This window comes from Pseudopipra pipra, chromosome 5 (assembly GCF_036250125.1).
Source record: "Pseudopipra pipra isolate bDixPip1 chromosome 5, bDixPip1.hap1, whole genome shotgun sequence".
NCBI classification, from domain to species: Eukaryota; Metazoa; Chordata; class Aves; order Passeriformes; family Pipridae; genus Pseudopipra; species Pseudopipra pipra.
In genome coordinates this window covers 20,173,008-20,198,725 of record NC_087553.1, presented here as the reverse complement: position 1 = coordinate 20,198,725, position 25,718 = coordinate 20,173,008, and the positions used below count along the sequence as shown (strand labels likewise).

General features: G+C 42.8%; 1 protein-coding gene across 1 annotated transcript in view; it reads right to left on the bottom strand.

The window, feature by feature from the left end:
* Positions 1-25,718, bottom strand: part of STAB2 (stabilin 2) — an 86,656-nt gene that overhangs the window by 14,067 nt on the left and 46,871 nt on the right. The window contains exons 35-59 of the mRNA XM_064654834.1: positions 24,744-24,869; positions 23,380-23,436; positions 22,048-22,143; positions 21,126-21,321; positions 20,494-20,589; positions 19,461-19,506; positions 17,964-18,040; positions 16,359-16,484; positions 15,752-15,825; positions 13,877-13,948; positions 11,850-11,969; positions 11,287-11,334; positions 10,138-10,221; positions 9,890-10,036; positions 9,369-9,494; positions 8,972-9,031; positions 8,254-8,430; positions 8,082-8,171; positions 6,650-6,796; positions 5,528-5,584; positions 4,941-5,064; positions 3,739-3,888; positions 1,801-1,905; positions 1,307-1,414; positions 433-626 (exon numbers count right to left, since the gene is read on the bottom strand). Coding sequence (XP_064510904.1) covers positions 433-626; positions 1,307-1,414; positions 1,801-1,905; positions 3,739-3,888; positions 4,941-5,064; positions 5,528-5,584; positions 6,650-6,796; positions 8,082-8,171; positions 8,254-8,430; positions 8,972-9,031; positions 9,369-9,494; positions 9,890-10,036; positions 10,138-10,221; positions 11,287-11,334; positions 11,850-11,969; positions 13,877-13,948; positions 15,752-15,825; positions 16,359-16,484; positions 17,964-18,040; positions 19,461-19,506; positions 20,494-20,589; positions 21,126-21,321; positions 22,048-22,143; positions 23,380-23,436; positions 24,744-24,869 — 2,703 coding nt within the window. The remainder of the gene's footprint in view (positions 1-432; positions 627-1,306; positions 1,415-1,800; positions 1,906-3,738; positions 3,889-4,940; positions 5,065-5,527; positions 5,585-6,649; positions 6,797-8,081; positions 8,172-8,253; positions 8,431-8,971; positions 9,032-9,368; positions 9,495-9,889; positions 10,037-10,137; positions 10,222-11,286; positions 11,335-11,849; positions 11,970-13,876; positions 13,949-15,751; positions 15,826-16,358; positions 16,485-17,963; positions 18,041-19,460; positions 19,507-20,493; positions 20,590-21,125; positions 21,322-22,047; positions 22,144-23,379; positions 23,437-24,743; positions 24,870-25,718) is intronic.

Below are 25,718 nucleotides of genomic sequence, written 5' to 3'. Positions count from 1 at the left end.
ATGTGGGCTGTGGAATTTTTATCATGTGGCTGCAGAGCTTTTTATTTGAGTTCAGCAAGTGACATTATTCCCTTGACTGTCCCTTTATTTAGCTTCCAAATTGTATTTAGTTTCAATGCAACAAACTCCTGTTGCAAATAAGGATATCAGTTAGGGTGAACCAAGAGTGGGACAGAAAAACTGTGCATGCAAAATATCCCATCCTCTGTGGTACCTCATTCCCCAGAGCAAAGATGTCAAACTATTCTCACCCTTCAGCTGAAAGGATACCAAACTGATGTGGAAAGTAGGTTAGAGCTCAGTAAAGGTTGTTTTGGAAAACAGGGGCTTAAAGGGGTACAGAGCATGATCCAACCAGAGGAAAGGCTTCTCCTGGCACCAGGGAGAAATGCCTCAGATTTCCCTGCTGGGGACTGAAATCATTCAACTTACAGGTCCTATGACAGTGCAAATGGCATGCTCATGGCAGCCTCCATTGAACCCATCAGCGCAAGGATTTATTGGAAGGCACGTAAACCCATCTCCCTTGTATCCTTTCTGGCAGTTGCAGAAGACTTTCACCCCAATTTGTGTGCATTCAGCTGCCTTGTGACACCCACCATTGTTTTGTTTGCAAAGTTCTGCAGCTGTATGGGAAAAAGAAAGCAAGTGAGTAAAGTTTACTTTTAAAGATCATATTCTTCATAAAGACAAACCTTCACCGGTTCTTTCAAGGTACACTAAAGTATTAGAATAATTTTGCTGGGGAAAAAAGGACTGTTTCCTTTTCCTGAGGCATTACTGAATTTCTGTGAAGGCTATCCTTTAGGTCTCTGAAGCCCTTGTCAGAATGTTCTTGATTTAAGAGACACAGCATCACCCTGCAGACTTCTGGCCAGGTTGACTCTGGATGATGCAAAATACCTGGCTGAGAAAGAACAACTGTTTCTGCAACAGTGTTACCAGGGTACTACCTTGATTAAGGTCATCAAAGGAAATCATAGAATCATTTAGACTGGAAAAGACTTCTAAGATCATCGAGTCCAACTCTAAATGCTGTCAGGGAAGCCCTGCTTAAAACCCTGTTGTCTTCCAAACCTGACTGAGGTGCACTTCTTGCTCATGCTCCTGGTTGGTAAAGTCTGGCAAAATTGGCCTTATGCTTTAGAAAACCCTGATCTCTATATATTCTAAATTTGTTTCACTTGCTGCTATGTGGAATTTTTTAGGTTCAACAGGCATTTCATACTGGACATTAGCCACGTGCATGTGTATGTGGCAGAGGGAACAACCTGCCTTCCTGCTGTGAGTGGGAGGGGGAGCTCACCTGTGCATGTGATCCCATCCCCGTCATACAGCGGCTTGCACTGGCACGTCTTGTTCTCTGTGCAGACAGCATTGGGGGAGCAGCTGGGGGAACACACTGGTGGCAGAGCTGTGGGGAAGGCAGAACAGCTGGAATGAAAGAGCTCTTTGTATCACAATGCCCTTGTTTTCATGCAGAGGGAGAACTCCCTCATACCAGTCTTGCTAACTGGAAAACCTGTAAGAATATTTTTTTTCTTGACTGCTTGGCCCTGGGGTGATACCTTCTCTCATGCACCTCCACAGGGGAGGTAAGAACTCCTATTCCCATATCACAAAGGAGGAGACAGTGGGGTGAAGGGACTTGTTCACAGTCCAGAGTCCCTTAGTGTTCTTTGATGGCTCCTGACATTATTAACTCTTTCTCTCCCTTATCTATGGAAACCTTCTGTTGAATTGCAAGGGCTTTCAACCCATGGCTCCATGTGACAGAGTCTGATGAGAGGAGGCAGAGACCTAGCTTGGTTTCACACAGCCGGCCAGTCCATCCTGTTTCACAGAAACATCGTCCTGTTCCTGAGTATCCTTCATCACACTGCCCGTTGTTCTTGCACTCACAGGCTGGAAAAGAAACACAGAGAGATCACGTGCAGAGCTGCCATTGGGAAAGGGGAAGGTCTTTCTCCACAGAAACATCACCTAGACTGTCAGTTTAGATCCAGTATTATCCAGCAAGAATTTGGATGAGTCTAACCTCATGGTTTTTCACCATGAGGCCAATCAACAGAGGACCAGACTTTCCAGAGTGGTTGAGCAATCTCCATCCTTGGAGGTTTTCAAGTCCTCAGAGGATAAATCCTGAAAAACATGAGCTCAGGATTGACCCTATTTAGAGAAGAGAGTTGAACTAGAGACCTTCTGAAACCCCTTCCAACTTGATTTATCCTGTGGTCCTATGATTTTAGAGCTGGCATTAATTCAATGTGCCTCTGAAAATGAGTATTGATCTGCATTATGGTGGAGTAGCAAACTCCACTAAGGACTGTGGCAGGAAGGAGTTAATGGCTGAGCTGAAGACCCAGATGGATCAGTCCTAACGAGCAGCAGCTGGTAATTGTGAGGAAGCCAGAGAAAACCAAGGTGTGTAGAGGGAGAGGGTTTGATTGCTGTGTGGGAGAAGGTCTTGCTGAGTAAGGAAGCCGGATATGAGGTTAGTGAGCTTTGCTGTAAAACATGGACAAGTTACCTGTATTTTTTTTTAAGGTTTTAGATATTTTTGTGACTAAAAGCTTTTGAATTCCTTTTATATATGGGATGTTACTCCTTGTGCCCTGCAAACTGAGGCACGAGGGGGTGATTTAATCTATAGGTGATGTTTTTTGCCCCACTCTTTGGGTCCTGGAATAACTTATATTCTGAGTCATTCTTAAGGAATTATTGATGGCTCTCTGCTTTATAAGGTAATGCTGTAGCGTCCTTTCTTGCCTTATCTTTCTTCCTGAAATATTGTTGTTTAAAGAAGAAAATGATGTGGGGTTGGTGGAACTGATTTTTTTGAAAACCTGTCCTGCTGAAAGGGAGCTTCTCTTGCTGGCTTCGTTTCTTTTCACCTGGTTACTTAATTTCTGGCTGACATAAATACACATCAAAAAGAAGGGGCTAGAAAACTGTTTTTTCTTAGAAAATTTGGGTTTCAGTCTAACAGCTCATACAGTTTCTGTTATGGTGTGCTATAAATTGGATAAATTGTAAGTGAGCATAATCTTGAACGTTGGTGTCCAAGGCTGTTTTCTTGCATACACCCCAAGAATATCTAGCCTGCAGAACCTCCCCATCCTATGGGCCTCAGGAGAAGTACAGGTGTACATGGTTAGGGTGGAAGGTTTAGTGTTACAGTGTCTTATCTGAAGGCTTTATGTCAGGAAAACATTGAAGTCTAAAGGGTGATATTGATCCTGCTTCCACCTACTTTACATTTAAAACCACAGAGAAGGGGATTATATGAGCAGTTGCTTGACTGTCTCTCTTCACAAATTGCCTTCATCTTGGTGTCCTTTTTCTTCTCTGCAGAAGTAGTGCATGGCCTTGGCCTCCTGCAATCCTTGAGGAACCACATTACTAAAATGCTTAAAAAATCTTAAGCTTTATGTGGATGGGGGAGAAGGGTGTGCTGTAGTTAAAAACATTTGTTGCTGGAGGCTCTGCCTCTATTCCCTGTTCCTTATGTACCATGTAAGAGTAGGAGGCGCTGTGCGGAGACAGCTACACAGCCTCTGCACCCCCTGCCTTCTCCTCCCTTCTGAGACTTTGTGCCATCTCTCCATGTGAGGAGGCACCCAGGAAAAATGTTGGTGTTAAGCGGGAAGCGTTTTTTGACTTGCTTAGAAACTCATTGCTGACAAAATAGTTCAGGCTTGATGTGGGCATCGATATGGAAAGGAAACTTAAACGTACGTCTGCAGTTGAAGCCGTATCTGCCTGGCAAACACAGCTCACACGACGTCCCGTTGAAGCCCCTGTTGCAGTGGCACTTTCCTGTCCCTGTGTACCCGTCATTGCAGAGGCCATGGTTGTTGCATGGGGTCTCTGAGCCACCAGGGCAAGCTGAAAGGTTTAAAAAAAAAAAAAAAAAAAGAAAAAGCGGCTCTTTAGCTCAAGTGTTTATTCATTGTCACTGTTGGTTATTTACTGTTCTGTAAAAATAATTGAGCAGGGAAATGCCTCTGAATGCATCTCTGGTGAGGCACGTAAAAGCAGCTGTGACACGTATGACTACTGCAAGCCTTTTGCTCTGAGTTCCTTGACACACTTTTACAACTCCTATCAGTAAGGTGCCGAGGACCCTTCCAGCCCTGGGTCGTGGATGCTGTTATCTGGCTGCTTGCTCAGTCAGACCCATCTGTGAATGGCACTCCCCAGACCCTGCCAATTTCGAGCCTTGCTTGTGCATATCTATGTGCCTACATGCTGTATGGGTGAGCCCAAAGCACAGGTCAGGCTGGCCTGGCCAAAATTACATGGGATCTGTATGTGTCTGTCTGTGAAACTGGGGCAGAGCAAGCTGGCAGGACTAATATGTCACTGGACCTGTCTGCCAACAGAGATTCTTACTTGCACCCTGACCCTGTGTGTCCCGGCGGGAGCCTCTGTACTGTTCCCCTGCAGGGCTGGGGGTTGAAGGAGCAGTTTGTTAGTGTCTGCTAACTAACAGCTGAGATAAAGCCTCTCAAATTGTCTCACACCTCTTCAAAACTACAATTTCTGAGCTCATTCTGCTGGTGTGTGCACCTGCATGTGGCTGAGCAATCAAGCATTTGCCTCAGGTGTGTGCCAGTGTAAATGTGTGAATCTCATGTCTGTCTGTGTATAAATGACTTTTAGCTGGTGACTAATTAGGTCTCTCTAGGCTTGGTTATAGCAGGACAGCCTTTACTCTCTATAGCATTCACTTTGCTACTACCGTGGACTTTAAAACTTGCCCTAAATGTGAAATCAGATTATTTGGAGCAATAACAGTCTCTGTGTTCTTCGGCTCTTGCAACCAACTTCCCCCATCTTGCAGCTGGTCCCCTCTCATGCCCCTTATCCCAGCTCTCTCAGTTCATGCAGCTGTACTGGGGCAGGCCACAGGCCAGCAGTGTAGGTGGGAATCCTACCTTGGCAGTCTGGTCCAAAGTAGCCCTTGCAGCACTTGGTTGTGTGGATGACCATGGAGCAGTTCCGACGGCAACCATCCCTCCGCAGCCCATAGGACTCATATGTGCACCAGCTGATTCCTTCCTGGGCACCACGTGTGCCAGCACAGAGAGAGGAAGGGGGAAACACAGGAAAATGAGTGCTGTGGGGGGGGTTGTTTTTTTCCTCTTTAAATCACATTTTCTGATGTACATCGAAGCAAAATGTGATGTGTGAAGGGTGCAGGTGTGACACTCCCACCTTCTCTTTGATTCCCGACATGTTAAGCACCATTAATGAGAGTGGTGGGGCTGCTCTGATGTCAACCAAAGCGCTTGCTACAGTGGATGCTGTGTGAGACCAACAAGCATCCCCCATCACCAGCACCTGGCTATTTGCCCAGGGACAGCTTTGTCCTTGAGGGCTTATGGCATCACTTAGTAGTGTGGTAGCACTGTCAAGGGTTTCCTTTTGATTTATTTATGATAAGAAAATTTTTCTAGTTTGCTTATATGAAGTACAGAGAAGAAAAATTAGACAGCTTACATGCAAGATTTGAATGTGTTACCTTTGGTTTTGTCCCTGGAGGGCATTTGGAGTTACTGAAACAGCTAACACAATGCCCCTGTTGTATAAAATGGAAAAGGAGAAAAAAGCATATTAAAATAATGGTTATGGAAGACTATTTGACATAGACAAAAAAAATCCATTTTCTGAGAGCAGCAAATATGAGCGGAGAAGAGGTAAGACTTATTACACTTGAAAAAGATCATAAAAAGCTCTGGAGAAAGAAGAGAGGAAAATGACAACAAAATAGATGCAATAATTTAGTGCCACAAAATACAAGAAAGTAGTTTTGATACCAGAATATAACTTCTGGAAGAAAAAATTTAGTTTCATTTAACAAAGTGAAACGGAAGCCGACTTGAGCAGATAGTATACACACAACTGTTGGTATTATATTTGAAACATATATTCCAATAAGCTTTTTTTAAGACTGACTAGGTGAAAATTTTTTTACTTCTAGGTAATTTTCTCGGACATTCAAATTAAACTGAAGAACATTTGGTCTTGAAATTGTTTCAAAATGGCTTTTAAAATGTTCCATTTGTGGGACTCATCAAAGTTCACAGAGAAAACTTCCTCCACTCTAATGGTGCCTGTTCAGGTGTGTTAAAGAATATTTCTGTGAAAGCAAGAAATGTCAGAGACTGACACAGGCTAAGTAGTTCTTTATCTTGTGTCATTCATACCCTGTGCTGTTGGGACAGCAATATTGTTCCTTTGTAATAGGGAGCTTTGTAAATGCAAATTCTATGGACAAATCCAGAGTGTGAACTTCTACTAATTTAAAAGCATGATCAAAAGATTTGCCCTTGCTCAAATTTTTGCTTGCATATGTAAGATTCTGTTCTTATTGAAAACAGGGCAGGGCTTGCTAAGGTGGTCTTAACTGAAACTGCTTGTCCTGTATGTTGCTTAATGTGGATGCAGAATTTCTGTTGTTTATCTCTCAGGTGCAGTGCTGCACTTCATAATCTTGGCTCTAACCATATGAAGCCAGTCTGAAGTGGTGGGATGTACTCTCAGTAGTGCCAGAACTGCAGCAAGTGTTACCCCAGTCTCTGTGAAGAAGTTTGGCCCTTGGGCTATGTCTTTATCAGGGTGGGGGACCAAAAAGGGGGCTGACCATGAAATCCACAGTGAAGAAGCTGTCGCAGCGTCCCCCCAGGCTGGGTTCCATCAGCAGGCAGTTGATACCGTAGGCGATGCCCCCGTCAAACTCCAGCTGCCGCTGCACTATTTTGCACTGTCTGTCATTCAGGAAAAGGGCACCCTGAGAGACAGGACAGAGAGAGAGGGGTATGAGAGGCCATGAACTGTTCTTCCTTGGGGCCAGGCTGAACCCAGAGCCTGAATGGGAGTTGAGGATAACCTTTCCCCTACAGGAAAGTTCTTGGTGCAAGCTGGTGTGTCAAACTATACTGTAGGTAGCATTGAAGGCTGTAGGGGTTTGAAACTAATTTTGCAACCTCTCTTCTTATAGCTGGATGCTATAACCTCATAGATGAGAGATGTGTGTCTAGAGTACTGTGTCCAGCTCTGGCAGCCCCAAACAGAGGGAGGATGTGGACCTGTTGGAGAAAATCCAGAGGAGGGCCACGAAGATGATTAGAGGGCTGGAGTATCTTTCTTATGAAGAGAGGCTAAGACTTGAGGCTCTTCAGCCTGAAGAAGAGGAGGCTCCAGGGAGACCCTAGACCTTCCATTCCCTAAAGGGTGGCTATAAGAGAGTTGGAAAGGGGCTTTTTAGAAGGGCATGTAGTAATAGGACAAGGGATGATGGCTTCAAACTGAAAGAAGGTGGGTTTAGATTAGCTATTGAGGAAAAATTCTTAACTGTGAGGTTGATGAGGCAATGGAACAGGTTGACCAGAGATGCTGTGGATGTTCCATTTGTGTAAGTGTTCAAGGCCAGGTTGGATGGAGCTTTGAGCAACCTGGTCTAGTGGAAGGTCCCCCTACCCATGGCAGGAGTGTTGGAAGTAGACCTCTAAGGTCTCTTCCAACCCAAACCATCCTATGATTCTATGATGTTTTTTCTTTGCTGAAGAGGACAGAGTATGCCAGCCCTACGTCCACAGGTTTACCTTATGCATATTTAGGCTTTGATGCTTGTCAGATATGATCTGTTACATTTGCAAATTAAAATGTGACATTGTTCTGATTTAACAGGCTATGTGCATGCCTGCAATCTTAATTTGTAGGTGCTTACAAACTAGAGTTTGCATGCAGATGGAATTCAAAGACAGGTTAATCTCAATGGGTTTCCATTGGTATTTCATTGTAGAAGTTAAAATGTGCTGGTATTTCAGTTTCAAGGTAGCCGAGAGCTGTCTTGAACAAATAGAATCAGAGCAAATGACAGCTCCAGAGAGCCCTGCAAACCACCTAGTTTGCTGAATCTGTTGGTGTGGCTGTTGACACATACTGGAGATGAACAATGAAGTTTTGGTGCCTCTGACCCTCTCTGGGGGCTGTGGAGAGGCACAGTGCTCTCTGCATGAGTGGATCCCGCATCAAGGGCGAGGGATAAATGTGCTGGCAGAGCGAACACTTACAATGTCCCCGTTATCCCCACAGCTCACACTGAGGTTGGAGCCTTGCAGGGTCTTCAGTGAGGTAGAGCTGGGGAGCTGGTAGGCCAACACCTGGGAAGGAAGCAGGGGAGATGCAGGTGTCTGGGCTTGCGCATCTTGGCCTTGGCAGTGCTCCTAAAAAGCAAGGGCTTACCGCAGCATCACGGACAATGTGGAATTTGAGGTACTGCACCAGTTTGTCAGTGTTGGACTTCTTGAAGAGGAAGTCCTGCTGCTCCTGTGGGAGCCCACGGATAGCTGTGTCTGTGGGCCAGAAGAGTGTGACGGGTTTGTGAATAGGGTCGTAGATCAGCCCAAGCAGGTTGTTTTTCTGCAACATACCAGAAATTGGGGTGGAGGATTAATGCCCTATCTAAAATGGCACTGACCCTATGGGGTGAATGTCTAGTATCACTGGGATGCAATGGCCAGTGGGGTGCCTGGTCACCAGCCTGCAAACACCATGACTTTAGAATTCAGGTGTCTAAATTGAGCTGCCCAAGTTGAGTTATATGACAGAATTCTCAGGAGTGCTTCATCACTGAGGACTGCCCACTGAAAACCAGTCTGATGGCCCAGCTTTGGGTTCAGAAGGTCATACTTGGGTCAAACCTTGATCATGTAATTCGATATACAGTAGGGCAGAGCTGATCGAAGGGGGGAAAGGTGGCTGTGAGTCTGTGTGATATCCTCTCACCTCTGTGGGAGAGGAACTGCATGGTGACCAGGATTGCTGTGTACCATGTTGTGAGACCTTTTGGTCCTCTGAACAGCATCCTGCTAGTGATGCCATGTGCTATGTGTGTGCTTTTGTCTTTAAAAAATATTGTTTGCAACCTTTGTCCAATAGCTCCTATTTCTGGTGTGCTTACCTCTAGCAAACTGCTGAACAGGATGTATCCATGTTTGGCTGCAACCATTTTAAGGCTTTCCTACAAAGAAAGAAATGTGAGTAATTTATCTAAAAATTACACCATATGGATATTTAGAAAGCAGATATGAGCTTACTTTTCCCTGTAAGTCACTTTTTGTTATATAACCAAAGCCACTGTAAAAGTCCTGTGCAAAAGTTCCTCTTATACTATTCTTACTTTGTCTGTAATTTTGGTGAATTTTAAATGTAACAAACATTTAATTTATGCAGCAGTGTTAGTGTTTGCACAAGGTCTTTTTAGTATCACTGCTTTTTTCCTGACTTATATGATTTGTATATCTAACAGTAACTGTGGAAAAGCTCCTGGGTTGACAATGGCAATGGGCTGTACGTACCTTCTTGAGGGGAAAATCCTGCATATGTGATGGGACCAGAATTTGATTTATGACATGGATCACACCATTTGTGCCAACAGCATCACTGACTATGATTTCAGCTTTGTCGTTCAAAACCAGTGAGTTCTGGAAAGGCAACAAAAACATGTTTTCTTTGGAACCTTGTGGGACAGTAAGGCTGATGCTGAATTGCTTTGACACAGTGATTCCAGACCATCTTTTCTTTGCAGCAAATAGCAGTTTCAGCTTTAATAAATGTCCCTTTGCTTTTTCAAACTCTCATCATGCTAATAAAGCCAGAGTCTGAGGATAAAATAATGTTTAAAAGCAAGGGTTATATAACTCCACTCTTGGCATGCTGGGTAAGTGCTGAACACTTCAACTGAATAAGCAATCTTATTTGAATGCCATTGATTTTTGTGCATCAGAGAAGGAAAGGGAACCATTCAAGTTTTTTAAAATAGCTGAATGAGAGTAGGCTGTTTAACTATTCTGTTCCCTGCCTCTTCCTGTTCAGTTACCTGAGAGTAGCTGATGTGTATCAGGTCACCTTGGAGAGAGGTGATGTTTGTGATTCTTGTCAGGTCGTTGTACAACAGATTGGCACAACCCACCATATGGTACCGAAGGACTTGAGCCATCACTCCTTTGGCAATCCAGTCCTTGACCTACAGTGCAAAGTGGAGCAGTTGAGAAGTAGTTGAACAAGGCTTCTGAACCCCAAAAGCTCATCTCGACCTCACCAAAAACATCTGGCCCTTTTACTTACTCGTGGGTCGGTGTTCAGTATGTCTGTGCGAGGTACAAACAGAGTGAAAGGGCCAGGGCCTGCGATATCTTTGATTGACAAGGCCTGCCAAATTTAAGAGGACAAAGCAGTAATGAGTTAATACACCTAATGCCATGCAGTCATGGGGAGGTGATGCCTGCAGCCCCAATGCTGCCATGTGTTGGGTTCCCTTCCCTGCAACACAAGGGTGAGAGAAACACTCTCATGTGGACTTTCATTCCTATCTCCATTTGTCACCTCTGCTCACAGGAATGGAAGATTTTGCTCTTCCAGCTTAAAGCCAAGTTCTCTGTCTCCTTAGCAATAGCAAACAGAAGAGGGAAAGCTCCCTTTTGAACAGACAGTAACACAGGGTGGGCAGAGGGGGCTATTCCCTCCTGTGCAAGGGAAAGATGAAAAAACCCTTTCATCTTGGGAAAGGTGAGAGTGGATAACATGCATTTGTGTGTATATGCATTTAGCTGATACATGGTTGCTTGTACGCAGGAGTGGATTAATTACTTTTAGGGGTACAAATTGACCTGGGGTATTGCAGCCACTTTGCAATGACCACTGAAAGCTGAAGTAAGAAGAGATCTCTGCTAAAGCGAGAGGAAGCCATCTGTCTACCATGATAACAGAATTGAAGCTGGAATATGAGTCTTTAGGCTAGCAGGCCAGTATAGAGGTCTGTGCTGCCCTGAGGCTTGGGGTAAACACAGAATGGCTACTGCCAGTCTCCAGAAAGCAGTGAGAGCTGGTGGTGCACTCTGGCCCTCTCACAACACACACAGCATCCTGCGATGTTTCGGAGAGGCAACTGAAAACACTGCTGTTTGGAAATGCAGAGTTAGTAAACGAGTGGTATTTTATTGCTTCAGACTATGAATGGTTAAAAGCTTCTGTTTTATGTCTGGTCTGGAGGTCCTACATTTCCCTGGGATCTTGGTCTTGGTCATTAATACTCTAGATTTTAGTGACAGCTAATAGTTTAAATTAGAGCATCTCAAGTATCAGTGACTGGAGATCCAAATCCAGACCCAATTATGCTGAAGGATGTTGGTACACGCCAGGTTCTTGCCTGCTCCCCTTCCATCTACACGCTTGAGGCAAGAAAAAAAAAGAAAAAACCACTCAACCTTTTCTTACCTCTAAGTGGAAATAAAACTTAGATGTGTTGGAGTTCCTGAGAAGTTCCTGCAATTGAGAACAAGACTCTGTAACAGTGATGAATATGTGAGGTAACGTCTGTGGAGTGCAAAACAAATGCACCACTCAGACAAGAAGGGGAACTTCTGGTTTGGAATAAATATTGTTCCTGTTCTTTTCTTACCTTGCTCTGTCAAATAGCAGGCTCTGAAACCTAAAACTTCCTAATACTGCTCTGGTACTGCAGTCATAATGATTGATCATCAGAGATTTTTTTGGTTGGTTGTTTGTTTGTGTGGGTTTGGTTTTTTGTGTTGTTGTTTGGTTTTCTGTTTTTTTTTTGTTTGTCTGTTTTGTTTTGTTCATTTGTTTTGGGGTTTTTGTTTGTTTGTTTGTTTGTTTGAGGCAGTTATCTTGCAGCATCCTGTTCCTATTCCTTGTTTCTTGGATTGGGATAATTTCAAATTCTGGGGTACAAATTTGTCCAAGAAAAAATGGCATGTTTCAACTACTGTATTAAGTAACTATCTGAAGGAAACTAAGAGCGAAGTGCAGCACTTTACCTGGAAGATATTGCCTCGGCACATAAATCCATCCCCAATGTAGTTAGGTTTGCAGGTGCAGGTCCTTTCCGTCAGCTCAGTGTCATTACAGATGGCAAATTCACTGCAGCCTCCATTATTCTTGTAAGATCAAATTTTAAAATATAGAATTCCTTCGTTGCCAGGTGCACAAAACAGTTCTAATTCAGCACTTTCCTCCCCCCCATTTACATACTTTATAGTTTAGAAAGACTTAATCACAACAGCTTTTTGAAATCACATCTTATTGGTACTTGATGACATATACTTTCTTGCAAACACCATAGAGCATTTAAAGTTTATAACAAATAACTCTCATTTTATGCAGAGGACATAGTTTTGGTTCACTCCTTATATCTTTAGTTCATGATGCTATAAGGATGCAAAATATTTACATACAAGTCTCGTTCTGGATCTTAGGGATGAGTCTTAGCTGCTCTGCCAAAGCAGAATTGACTTACACTAAAGGGAACTACTTACAGCTGTAAATCACTTTAACAGTGCCAGGAGCCTGAAGTTATGGAGGAGCATTAGCAGAGGACTGTCTATTGTTCCCTGTCTGTCTGATGGCCCAGATCAACTGGAACAGGGAACTGCTACAGGTCTTTGACTCTAAAACATCCCCTATCTGTCCCTTGGGTCTACTGCCAGTGCAACCTTGGGCTTGGAGCAGCAGATGCATCTCACCCAGCTGCCTGCTTCCAGAAAGTTCCCCATGCTAAAGTGAGATGTTCCTCATTCAGGAACAGCATGCTGGGGCTCAGAGCTCTGCTCAGTCACAGGCAGATTCTCCCCAGTTAGCACCTCAGCTTGCAAATAAGCTTCTGTCCTGCACTTGAGAGCAAATTGGGAAAAATTGAGAAGCTCTTTTGTTTTCTTTCTTGTGCTTGTTTCATGGTGCCTTTTCTGTTGCTGGTCATCTCAGGGATCCTTTCCATTGGGGCACAAGTGGGAGCAGAAGCTCCTTTGGGAGCTACCAGTCGGACCTGACTTTACAGGTCACACAGCTGCCTGGCTGTTAACAGTGGGTTTGGGTGGGCTTGCTATGTATTTGTCTAGGTTTAGACAGACTGCTGGGTGTCTTAGCTACCTGTGAAGCTTTGCTGCACAGAAGTTTGGTCACCATGAAACCAGGTAAGCCTCTGGTCTGACATTGGTGCTTCTCAACATTATCTTTTTTTTTTAAAGTACATAATTAGCCTGGCTTAATTAGTCAAGTGGAAGCAGAGTTGCTGGAACAAGGCATAGGAAAAAGCAAAAGAATACAAAATCATAGGGAGCAGTGGCTCATAACTTTAAATTCCCCTTCCTCCAGCCTCTGGTTTTGCCCTTGCTCTTTCATCTCTGCAACCTTTCAAGGTTAGATCAAGCCTGCTGACAGGCCAGACTGGGAGGGCAAGAATTATTGTTGCTGTGCTTAAAGCACAGAGGATTAATGTACACAGGAGAGTGGATATGTCCCTGCAACAGCTTGCCAAGAAGCAGAGTAATGCAGCTGGTGCAGAGAACCATGTTGCTTGCAAATATGTGGTTTGCAGTGTGTGAGGTAGCTTGTGCAAAATGAATCTGGCTAATTCTCAGCCTGCAATGACAAGTGAGGGACAGAATGAAGAATGCCATGGGATGTCCCGGGTTGCGTGTTGTGGATGGAAACAGTTTGTGTTGGCTTTTTGTATGAACTCTAGCAATGACAAAAAAAGATATGACTTAAGTTTTACCACTACAAACTAGGTACTGTTTCTCTGGATTGGATTTTAAGTAGTTTTTCTGAGACTTAATGATGAGTCCAGGACCTCACTTGTATTACGTCCGGGCTGTGGTCCAAGAAAAGCCCTTTCTGCATATTTAGTTTCTATCATAGCAACAGCACTAAAGCATGTACCGAACTAAGAATATTTATAGATTGGCAAAGTTAATGTAAGTTAGTTCTTAGCATACCTGACTTAGTTAAAATGCATACAAACCCCAAAAGTGTAAGGATGATAATGAGACCTTAAATGGACACTTACTTGTGAACACAGACTGATATATGTGCATCTTTTACCATCTCCAGAATATCCCTTTAGGCAGTTACATACTGCCTACAAAACAAAACCAGAAAACATGCATACATGGAAAAATGCTTGATCATTATTTCTTTTCAGCACACATATATTTAATTTGCTTTTTTCCCCCTCAATCATTTAATAGTGATATGCTGTACAATTTGTTAAGCTGAAAGTACATCATCTCTCCTGCAGCAGTTTCTTGGCCAGCATGAGCAACCAGAGACTGAGACTGGGGAGTAACAGTTTTCAAGAGGCTCCGTCTGTCCTTTCCTTGCCTGTCCATTTCTGGTTTCCTCTCTGCTGCCCTGGTCATTTGACATGACCCCTTTGATATCTGCACATAAGCGTCTTGCTGGCAAAACAGACTAAACCCTTAATTTGTTTCCCTCATTTTATTTGCATAGGTTGGTGTTCCCCACTTGTCTCTTTCCTTCCCCTGCTGTGATGAAATGTATCTTCAAAACACACCTGGAATTATGTCCTGATGTTACTGGCAGCTTCCCAGTGGGAATGCATCTGACACTTATGTCCTGATTACTCTATTTTGCACTTGCAATTATCAAAAAAATGAGAAATTAGCATAGTTGCAAAGAAATTAATTATTTTCTCCAATTCACTACTTAATGGTTCTCAATTTAGGATTTACGTTTAATATGCAGCAGAAGTAAAACTGTGAGGTGGTGCAATAACAGTGTTTTATGTATCTTCTGGGTGACTGACAGCCCTAGAGAAAGCAAACACGTTTCTGTCCTACAAGTTTACCTTTGCAGTGCTGGGATTTTGTGGTGGACGTTGTTATTTCTCTGATGTTAATTACATCCTCACGGGTAAGGAGGAATAAACAAACATGTTGTAGCTACTACTTCTGTCCCCAGAGAAGATGTATGGAGGAAAGTAACCATCACCTTTCTTGTCCAGAGGGGTGGGGGAGATGGCTCTGTGCTTTCACCAAAAATGTACTGGCTTACAAATGACAGTCAAGGCACAGAGTTATTTGTTTGGACTGGCAAAAAGGGCTAATGGGGTTGTTGTCCCTTCTGTCCCTGAACAAGTGGAAGTCAGGAGGTGGCCTCTGACTCCCGGTCTCTGTTTCCTGCCTTGCTCCTGAAGAAATACTGTTGTGCAGTACTCGCTGGAGGATTACAGTCCTGCCAATAGCCAATATGAAACTATAGGAAGATGACAAGAAGTGTTAGAACCAGGGAGTTCAGCTTCTTCTGAAACTGTTAGAGAAATAAAATCACTAATCTCTGTCACCCGCTTGCCCTGACCAATTTGCTTCTCCTTTGTCCCCTTGTTCTTTTATGCTACTTTCTCTTTGGAGAGTATGTGGCACTTTTGCAAACAAAAGGGACAAAACAGAGGAGTGAATGAGAACAGCAGAGGAGTGAGCAGATGCAGGAATGCTGCAACCCCTATGCAAGAACTATGAGTCAGGCCATGTTGTTTCCTTGTGAATGTGTTTGATCTATGCTGGGAGAAGGGCTAGTCTAAAATGGAATTTCTCCATGGAGAGTTTCTATAACAATAAAAGAAACATTATCTGGCAATACTTTCAAACTGACAGGTTTTCATATCAAAACCTCCCAAAAGAGAAAAACAACTACTTGAGATAGCAAAACACTGCTTTCCTCTGCAGGTTTGGATTTCTTTTACTGAAATTAATTTCTTCGTGTTTTCCCACCCTCCCTCTCAAATACCTTTTTAAAGAAAAATATACTTTTGAGAATTTTTGGTTTGAAATCCACTTCTCTATTTAAAAACAAAGATGGGCAAATCTTTCTTTACACAATTGTAAGACTTGGCCAATCTTATTTTTCTTCACAAAGTACTCACTTGATTGGGTCCAATCTGTGTGCATTCTGCATTTCTATCACATCCACCGTTGTTCTCCAGACAAGGGTTGATTTCTTTATAAAACATAGACAGTGTAATAAAGAAAGATTGACTTCTGAAAACCCAAGAAGGGAGAATTTTTAAATAAAGCATAGCAGGAACGCAGGTTTAGGACAACTGTGAATCAGTAAAATTCATTCCTTTAGCTGCTTAATACCTCAGTCTAGGCCTTTAGTTGTCTGGGTGAAGACTAAAACTCTGCCATCAGCATTTCTAAAACCTGGGGATGTGTGGTACATCAATGTCTGAAAGTCTTAAGGTTTGTGATGGTCAGAGGAGTGTGAGTGTATCAAGCTGGTGAAGATGAGGTTAGCCTTGCTGAGATGTAGATCTCATTTAACATTTGATGTCACACCACACTGCTGCAGTTGCGTGGTTTGCCAAGTAGTATCAGCCACATGGCAGGTAGAGGTGCCTTTGGCATCAGCCTATAGAGTGTCAGGAAACTGCACTTCTGGATCACAGTGGAAGAAGGATCATCCACCTGCAGGAAAACTCACTCCTGTGGTGTTCCTCTGTGCAATAGGTGAGACACACACATGCTTACCGATGCAGACTATTCCGTCCCCGGTGTACCCAGCGTTGCAGACGCAGACTCTGTTGCCTGGCGTTGTTCTCCTGCACTCTGCCTTGGCAGAACAGCCACCGTTGCTGGTCTCACAGGCATTGATAGCTGAACAGTGACAACGACACAGATTAAACCAATGTGCTTAACTGGCTTTTCAGGTTAATCTGTCTCTGTGTTTTAAAGGGATTAACTAACATTTTCAGAACACAGAATCCTCCTGATTTAGGAGGCCACAGACTTCACTAGTGCCAGATATTTAACACATTTTATTGTTTAAAGAGGGAAAGCTGAGAAGATGTTTCTAGTATGGAAGGTAAGAATTCATCCAGGACAGACTTTCAGTAACTTCCCATCTTCCAATTCCACCTATTTTAATGAAGCAACAAAAAAAGAGACCTTTGCATTCTTCTCTAGTTTAAATGGCCATTTTAAGCTTTCCCTGAGCTTGACTTTTTCTGCACCCAGATCATACTCCTTCTCTCTTGCAGGAGGTCTAGAGTATAATACCACCTAGCCCCTCCTGTGACAGAATGTCCTGGTTGTTATTCAGATGGTTACTCCTACTGTTTCTCCGACTCTGGGTGAGTCAGAGAATGAATTTGTGTGGATTACCCTGAGAGCAGGGAGGGAACCTTCTCTGAAGTGTGAATAAAATCAGCTCAAACATTGCTATAGTTTTTCCTCAAATTATCCTGAATTGCTGTTTCAGCAGCCTTAACAGCCACACTAGGGAGCTGACTTTTCCCGTAACTAATTTTGCTCAGGAATCCTGTATAGGGGAACAAGGGTGAGGGCAGAGTCACTATGGATGACCTGTGTCACTCAGATCTTCCTGCACATGGGGAATTGCCCACCACTAGATTAAAACGGATTTGGCTGTTTTGTGCCAGAAGAGAAAAGGATTAGTACCCTGTCAGCCACAGTGAGTAAGTAGAAAAATATGATTCTGTTCTCAAAAGCATTAGTATTTTAATGAGTTAAGGATTAAGAAACACAACTGTAAAATTAATTACAATTAGTGTAGCTGGAAGCTGTCTACTTTGTAAGTCTGGATATCCCAGACTCTTGGAGGAACACCTAGGATAAGCTGCTATTGCCCCTTTCTGAGGGTCTCTCAGAATCTCTCTGGTCTAAAGAAATGGATTTTACCATACCAGAAATCTGAGCAAGTTCAGAAAGCTGAGGAAGTGGTAGGGCTATACAGCTTCCAATAGCTGGAAATGTTACTGTACCCTGAATTGGCCTCTCTTTGCTGGTCTTTGTTGGGAAAGGGAGTAAAAGTCATAAACCAGGTTTCATTACTCTGCAAACAATGGGGCTGGGCTTGTGCACGGCATGTTCCCTTTTCTCTGGTCTCCCTTAGCACAATGCCTCACAACTTCGAGATTTTGGGCCCTTTGTCTGCTATGAATCCACACCTGTTGGGCTGTTACTTGTTTTGAGTGAACTGGCAGCAATTCCTGTTTTTTAACTGGTGCATGGGGAAGTGCTCATCTCTCACCAACTCTACCATGACCAGTGAATGCTTCAACCTTGTTTCTTTTTTTTTTTTTTTTCAAAAGGGAATAAACAAAGTCCACTTGCCTGTGCAGAATGTCCCGTTCCCCTCAAACCCAGCTGCACACTTGCAATAGGCAGTGCCATTTGATAGGAGAAGGCAGCTAATGAAGTAAAAAGAAAGAAAGAAAAAAAGGCAGTCAAGTCTTTTGTACTGCTGTGAGTTCTTCTGAAGGTAACATTGCATAGAAATAACAAGGCATTTAACTATACCCATAAAAACGAACCTAGCTGGACTAAGCTTTTCAAATGTATTTTGAATGTTTTATTTTAGGTATTAAAATTCTACACTTTGGTCATTAAGTGACCTATTTTCTCATGCAGAACTCCAGAGTTCGCATGTCTACCCCCTCAAAAACTGTGCATAAATTTATGGAGGGATGCAGCAGCCCTGATGTTCAGGGGCCAGACATCTGAATTCTTTGGGTTTAAGTTTGTTTGTTTTTTTCGTGGGCAGTTTTGCCTTCTGAATGCAAGTGTGAGCTTATTGCCCTGTGAACTCTGTGCAATACAGGGATTGCTCCCTGGTGTTGCTCAGGGATAAGGTCAAAATGCAGTCAGCACAATTCTGCCATGCCTGCACCTATCCTTGTACATACAGGTGTACATCAGTGGATGAAAAATACTCAAGAGAAGAGCAGTCTGCTTCTGTCAGAAACAGTCTTGATGACAGAATGTGTGGGGTTCCCATGAGCAAATTTGAGAGTGGAGTTTTCCAAAAAAAGCCTGTTCAAATATCACTGCTGTGAACTGCTGTTCACTAACACAAAGGGGAGAGAATCACCTGCATCAGGAAAAAAAGGTTTTGCCCCTCTGATTTCTCAGCTCCTACAGAAGAGCTGTGGCTGAAAGTGAGGAATCTTTCCAGCCATCTTTTCTCATTTTTTTAAGTGTCTTGGCTAGTGTCTTGCTGTCTGGTCAGTGATGAGGGGCCAGTGGGGGTCACTTCCTCCTTTGAAAACTAGTTAGTTCCCAGTATTGGTGTGCTGGACTGGTGAGGGCATTTTTTTTGTTGTTTGTATATTTTGATGTGAAGAGGAGAGCTGTTTCTTGTCCAATGTAGTTTTCTTTGGTGAAGTCCCTAATGCCAATGGCATTTCTCAGTGATATGTGTGGTGGCGGATGGGGCAAATAGGAGGAGCTGATACTCCTAAAGGTCACTTCAGAAACCCACCTTTGTCATTAGTCTTGGCCTGACCTCCTGTTCTCTTTAGTGCTGCAGGCCCCATTTCTTTATATACTGCATGGTAGAATGTCTTGCTTTTTTTTCCCCCTCTCGTTTTTCTTTTTTTTTTTCCTCACCCCAAAAATCCCATTTTTCCCCCATTTTAACATGAACACTTTGAACTTCTTGGCTTTCTCATTGTGTACATTACATTTGCATTGCTCCTTATCTCTGTGATGGAAAACATGAGTGTTACCTACACTGCTGGGAAGTCATGAGCAAGATGGACTATGCTTTTTGCATTGCAAGAGATCCCCTTTTTCTCCCCTCTCCTCTAAATAAGTGGATTTCATACATACTTAGCACTGGTGTGGCATGAAGAGTTACATGCGTCGTCTTTGATTTCTGCAAGTGGAAAAAAAATTAATCAGGGATCAGAACCTTTTGGGGCAACATCCTTTGAAGCTCAGAGTCTTTTGATCCCATCAGGTGGAGCTGGAGTCCGAGTTCTGCATCAGACAACTGTGCTCTCAGTCTGTATAGAAACTCCATCCCTATAGAGAATCCATCTCTATAGAGACTCCATCTGTATAGGTCAGTGGATAGCACTTAAATTCAATTGCAAGTAAGAGTTATGTCATCATATTGCTAGGAAAATATTTCACCCATTTTCATTTATCTGTATTTAGTCTGGTGAATCTTGCATATTATTAGTTTAATTATGTAGGTGTAGGTTTTCTCAGATACAGCAACTCTTATAAAATTCTATTCATTACTAATTTTTTCTCTGGGAAAATTTAAAACTGATATTGAATGCTATTATTAATGTGTTTATGGCATTTTTTTATTCTATCCTATTATGGGCAGAGTTCTGAAATAGTTATTGAACACATTTTAATTACCTCTAACTAAAACATAATGTGATTGGATATAGGAGATGGATTTAGCCAACACAAAACTATTTATTTGCTATTTACTTTTTTATTGCATTACCAAGAACATAGTTTAATAGACAGTGTGGTGTAGCTAAATCAACTTATTGAAGCACTTGAGAGGCTAAAATTTGATCTGAGAATCAAAATGTGCTAGGTAATCCTGCTCTGGAAAAGATGTAGCTTTTATAAATGGGATGTTCTTTGGGACAGATACAGGGTGACACAGGTAGAGAAGTAGCTAACTAGGGAGTTTCAGTATCATGAGCAGTATCTCAGCTGGCTCTCCATTAGTACAGTAATTAATTGCCGTAACACAGGAGTGTGACCCGTATTTCACTCTGTGTGGGAAGTCACTGGGTATCTGGTAGTGCACTGGGACTTGATCGTGGCTGTAGTTCTGTCATTTCCTGAAATGCTCACTTCTCACCTCAGGAAAAAAAAAGGAGGGGACACTCACCAGTCTCACACACCACCCCTCTCCAGCCAACGTCACATTCACAGGAACCATCCCCGTCGATCCCACTGCTGCATTTCCCATGGACACAAGTGCACGCTGTGGGGAGAGATGGGAGGAAGCCACAGTCCCTGTGCAGTGTGCCAGTGTGCACAGCAAGGGGAAGGAAGGGCAGGAGAGAGGGCCCAGACATCATCTGCTGATGGCAGCATCTGCTGTAGGCTATTTCAAAAAATGCTTTTTCTTGTGCTTTTTGGCTTCTAACTACAGAATAAATCTAAATTCAAACTATGCTTATCTTTCCTCTGTCCCCAAATACAGGGACGGAAACTGTATTTTAATGAAAAAACATTGGAGAAATAGCAGTGCTAAAGGGGATTATTCTTGCTGGACGCTGTTCTAAGCCTGTAGTGTGCCAGAGTAGGAGGCACTGTCTGCAAACAAGAGATTAGAGAGAAAACACCAAAATGAGAAAAGGAAAGGGGTTAATGATGTTTTAAAGACTGCCCTATTACCCCGAAAGCACTGTACCTTTCTAGAATCTAGAACAGACATGGTTAGGAGATGTAAGGGGAAGGTTTTGACATGTGACAAGACTGGCAGAGCTGCCTGTGTGGTTTGGGGATGCTCAGTACCTTGATCACAGTTGCGGCCGTATTTGCCATCAATGCAGCTTTCACAGGCTGTACCGACAAACCCCTCTTCGCACTGGCAGGTGCCTGTGCCATTGATGCCATCCAGGCAGACGCCGTTTCCAAAGCAGGCGTTCCCTGCTTTTCCTGGGCAGGGCTGGCACTGCTGCCCGAAGAAACCTGCGCAGCACTCCCTTGTCTGGAAACCCAGAAATGCTGTGTTGAGGGTCAGGGTAGCAGGCAGGGTGAATGAGAGATCTGGATTTTTACAAGGGCGTGTAGCAATAGGACAAGGGGTAATGGCTTCAAATTGAAAGAAAGGTGGATTTAGTTAGGTATAAGGATGAAATTCTTTACTGTGAGGGTGATGAGGCACTGGAACAGATTGCCCAGAGAAGCTGTGGATAACCTATCCCTGGAAGTGTTCAAGGCCAGATTGGAGAGGGCTTTGAGCAACCTGGTGTAGTGAAAGATGTTTCTGCCCATGGCAGGGGTGTTGGAAGTAGTTGATCTTTAAGGTCCCATCCGACCCAGGCCATTCTATGCTCCTGTGATTTTTAGCAGGACTTTGCTGGTCTGTGACCACATTCCTCAGTGTTGGAGGACACAGGCTGCCACCCCGAGTCCTTGGTGGGACCGAGGTGCCCTTCACCTCTTCAGGGAAAGGTGGACAGGATTTTAGGGACATGTATAGGGTTACCCTTCCCAAACCTGTGCTCCCTCTGCACCCTCAGCTCCCAGCCTTTCCTGTGCTGTAGCTATCAGTCTTTAATGTTGCATTGTGTTGCATCCATAATAAAGGTCAACAAATATATTGTCAGGAGCTGCCTTGACATGTTGTGTGTGCTTAGCAGGGATTATGAGGAGGGCGAAGTTCAGGGATGGGGGTTCCTGACTTTTACCTCAATAGAAGCAGTGTACTCACAATGATGGTTTTAGCACACTTTGGCTGGCACCCGATCTGGATGGTGTACATTCTCATGTGGTTTTCTGTGAGGACACAGTATTTCCTCTCCCCTGCCTGAGCAAATATTGGAGAAACAGATGCACTTCTGGGTAATAGTGATCAGCTACTTTAAAATATTTGAAAAAATGGGACATTACCTTAATGCATGTTGTGCACTGATTCACATATTCACAATGAAAATGAAGGAAGTACTTTTAGAAATAAAAATATATTAGCAAAAGGATTTTTTTTGCTAGTGAACACATGATCAGTTTAACTCAGTGTCTTGTGGTGTTTTAAAGATATGTCCAAATATTACCTTTGCTCAGAATTGAACAGGTTTTATTTTCTGAAGTTTGAAAAACATTTCTTTTTTTTTTTTTCTTTTTTCCCCTTCTTCTCTTGCACATTTTCTCATCTTTCTAGTTTTTGGAAAGCTGGGTTCTGAACTTGTGCAAAAACAGCTGTTGAAACATTGTCTTTCAGGTCTGGACACAGTTGGGAAAGATTTCTTGCTAAAGAAAACTTTAGATCTCACTGTATACTTGTGAGGAGATTGAGATAAGCATCCATCCAGCTGTTCATCGTAAAGGAAATGTTGAGGTGTTTGGGTTTACCCACGAGTACACAGTTTGGTTTTGCCAGTCAAGTACTCTAGTGAGGTAGATGGGACTTGATCTGCTTTGGAATACTATTACTGGCATAATTCATTAAAAAATAATAAATAAAAAAGGAAAATATGTAATTTCAATGGAAGAGCTTTCCCAGATAAACTTATATACTAAGAAAATCTAAATATCTGCAGTTCTCATGTGTTGGATCTAGGCATCCAAAGTCCCTACAGTCTCCAAGTCTCCTTGTGACCATTACTCACAGCACATTGCTGGGGATGGGTTGAGTTTGCCTTTCTGTACATCTCTGATTTGAAGGGCTCAGAACCACTTCTGTAGTTCAGGCATACTCCAGATCATGTTTAATTCCCTCAGTTTTGCATGGTGGTGGTAAACTTTGCAATTTGAGAAGTCTTCGGTTGTCCCAATGCATACTAGACACTGGCCTCGAAGGAAAAAGCTATCTTTAAGCTGCCCTTCTGCTGCCTTGACCAAAGGTAAATTTTTTATAAAAATCTCTAAGGCCAGGGTGGATTGAGTCTATTGACTGTAAGCAATGTATGTAGCAGGCTGAAGTAACTATGATAATATGATAACTTTTGTTGAAACTGAGGCAATTGTATTAAAAATGGAATTGAATGCATGTGTACTCAGTTCTGATATGAAAAAAATAAATTAGCATTAACGATAAAGTACTTACTATTTCTTTTGTTCCTGGGGGGCAACTTGATGGGTGTGAACAAATTCTGCATTTTTCCTTAAGCAACAGAAATGGAAAGTAGTTAACAGACTGTATAGAGCTGTAGACAGGTTGTGTCATAGAAAATGCATGATTTCCAGCTATATTTTTAAACCTAGCCCTTGTGGTGCATAATTAGGATAACCCCTTTGGTAAAGGTTCTCAGCAAGGAAGAATATCCCTACCAGTGGCTTTGTAGGGCAACCCCACAGGAAGCCTTCTGCCAATGGGGAGGAGAAAGAAAGATTTGGGAAATTTTATTTGCTCTTCTAAAGTGACGCTTCCCAAAGGTCTTCCCATCTAAACCACAATAAGAGGCAAATCTTGAGCTTGGATATAGCTTTCCTGTGGTGCAAGGGCAGCTTGGAAATGGAAAACTCATGCCATGTGTGTGAATTGTTCACATACATAAGGTTGGTTTCTGCAAAATGCTTAGGTATGTGTTGCACCCAGTACACAGTTTTTAATACTATTCCTGTTTGCTTAGCTACAGCCTTACTTTCAGCAAGGCTTAAGTGAATGTTTTAGTATGTTTCTGCATTTGAATAAAGCAGAGAAGATAATTTTCCATTGAAAAACAGAGGATGTGACACAGCCAAGCTGTAGAAAAGCCTTGAGTGAAATATGGGACTGTTTTCCAAGGAAAAGCTGCAGAAGTTCATGCCTGTTAATTTTGCTTTAACTAAAGTGCAAGTCTGACTTTTTCTTCCTTGTCTAGTTTGTTGCATGATCCATGAAAAGGGAGGAAAGCTGCCTGTTTGCTGTCCAATTTGATACACTCAAGAGAAAAGACAAAGGACACCTTTGTGAGGAAGTCACATCCTATGCTTTAGAGGAATGTGAAATAATTTATATTTCAAATGTAAAGTGAATGAAGGAGGGAGAATGCTTTGCTCAGAGGGTACCAAGGAGTTCATGTGTACGTACGGAGGTAATCTATACTTGGAATGAAAAGAAATTATTTTTCCTTACAAAAAACATTTATTTTCCATTTTTCCCCCCCTCTTATTTACTTTATAGACAAGTGGCCTGGCTAAGAAGATGTATTAGAACAATGCATTACTATTATTTCCTGAAAATTATAGCTCAGGAATTGCTTATTCCTGTGTAACTCTGATTATATGATATCCAAGCTGTCAGTACACTGATTGCGGGATTAAAACTGTCTTAAGAGATGCTAAAACTCATTTTAGCAATATAATTTGTAGAACATGTGTGTATTTCTTGCTGGGAAATAGTGTCACATATCATGTACAGTTGAGCTGTGTTTGGCTATAGATCTCTCTGATGGGCCTTTAAGCATCTATACAAACAGAACCACTTACAATGATCACGGTATCATTGATATCACATCTGTTCTTCTGGATTTCCAGGACCTTTCCCAGTCCATGAATAATTCCTTTGTCTGTTGCAATGTTTGTATAGCGTATAGGTGCATCATTTATGAACAGCTGCAAAAGACATCCAACCAGTTAGAAAGCAGCAGAGCTGTTGGGTGGCTGTATGGTAACTAGAGCAGTAGCAGGTGAAAGAGGTGTATAAGTATCACTTCAGGAAAACCAACAAAGGCAGTTAACATCAGGCACTTGCTCGTATTCCCGTTGCTGCATTTAACTGCTCCACTGGACTGGAGGGCATGAGACGACTTGCAGCCTGTTGAAGTTTCTTAGCAACAGGATTTGGGGGAGCAGCTTTTTCCAACAAGGTATCTTAAGGTAAAGCATATGAAGAAGGACTCTATAGCATGCCAAAAGGTGGGTTTGCTGTCTGGGGGGTGGGGGGCTTCAGGGAAGTTCTCCTAGCAGCTGCTCTTTCAAGGAGGGCTTTCATCACCTCAATGCTACCCCACGCTCCCATTGTGCTCTCACCAGCAACAGCCCCACTGCAGACACCTTTCCAAGGCTCTGCTGTGGGCAAAGAGCAGGGCTAAAACTACTTGGATGAGAAGATTTCTGTCTTCCTTTGCCTGTTCCCAGAGGGAGTTCTGGGATAGAGAAGGAGGAACGAATTCCCTTCCTGACTTTCACTTAATCTTGCTGTGCCTGATTTTTCCATGAGTGGTGTTGAAAGACAACTGATATTTGTTGCCCAGTTCTTTGAGCTCTTAGGTTTGAAAGTGGAGTAAATACACAGAAAATAGAATTAATGTTATATAATTAAGGGCAGGTTCCTAATAGCTCTTGGAAGTCAGATTAATGACTGCTTTGGAATGCAGGCTTGTGGTTGCTAGAGACAGACATCTGAAATGCAATGCTAAATGTGAACAGCACAACTGAAATCAAATTCAGTCAAAGATCCCT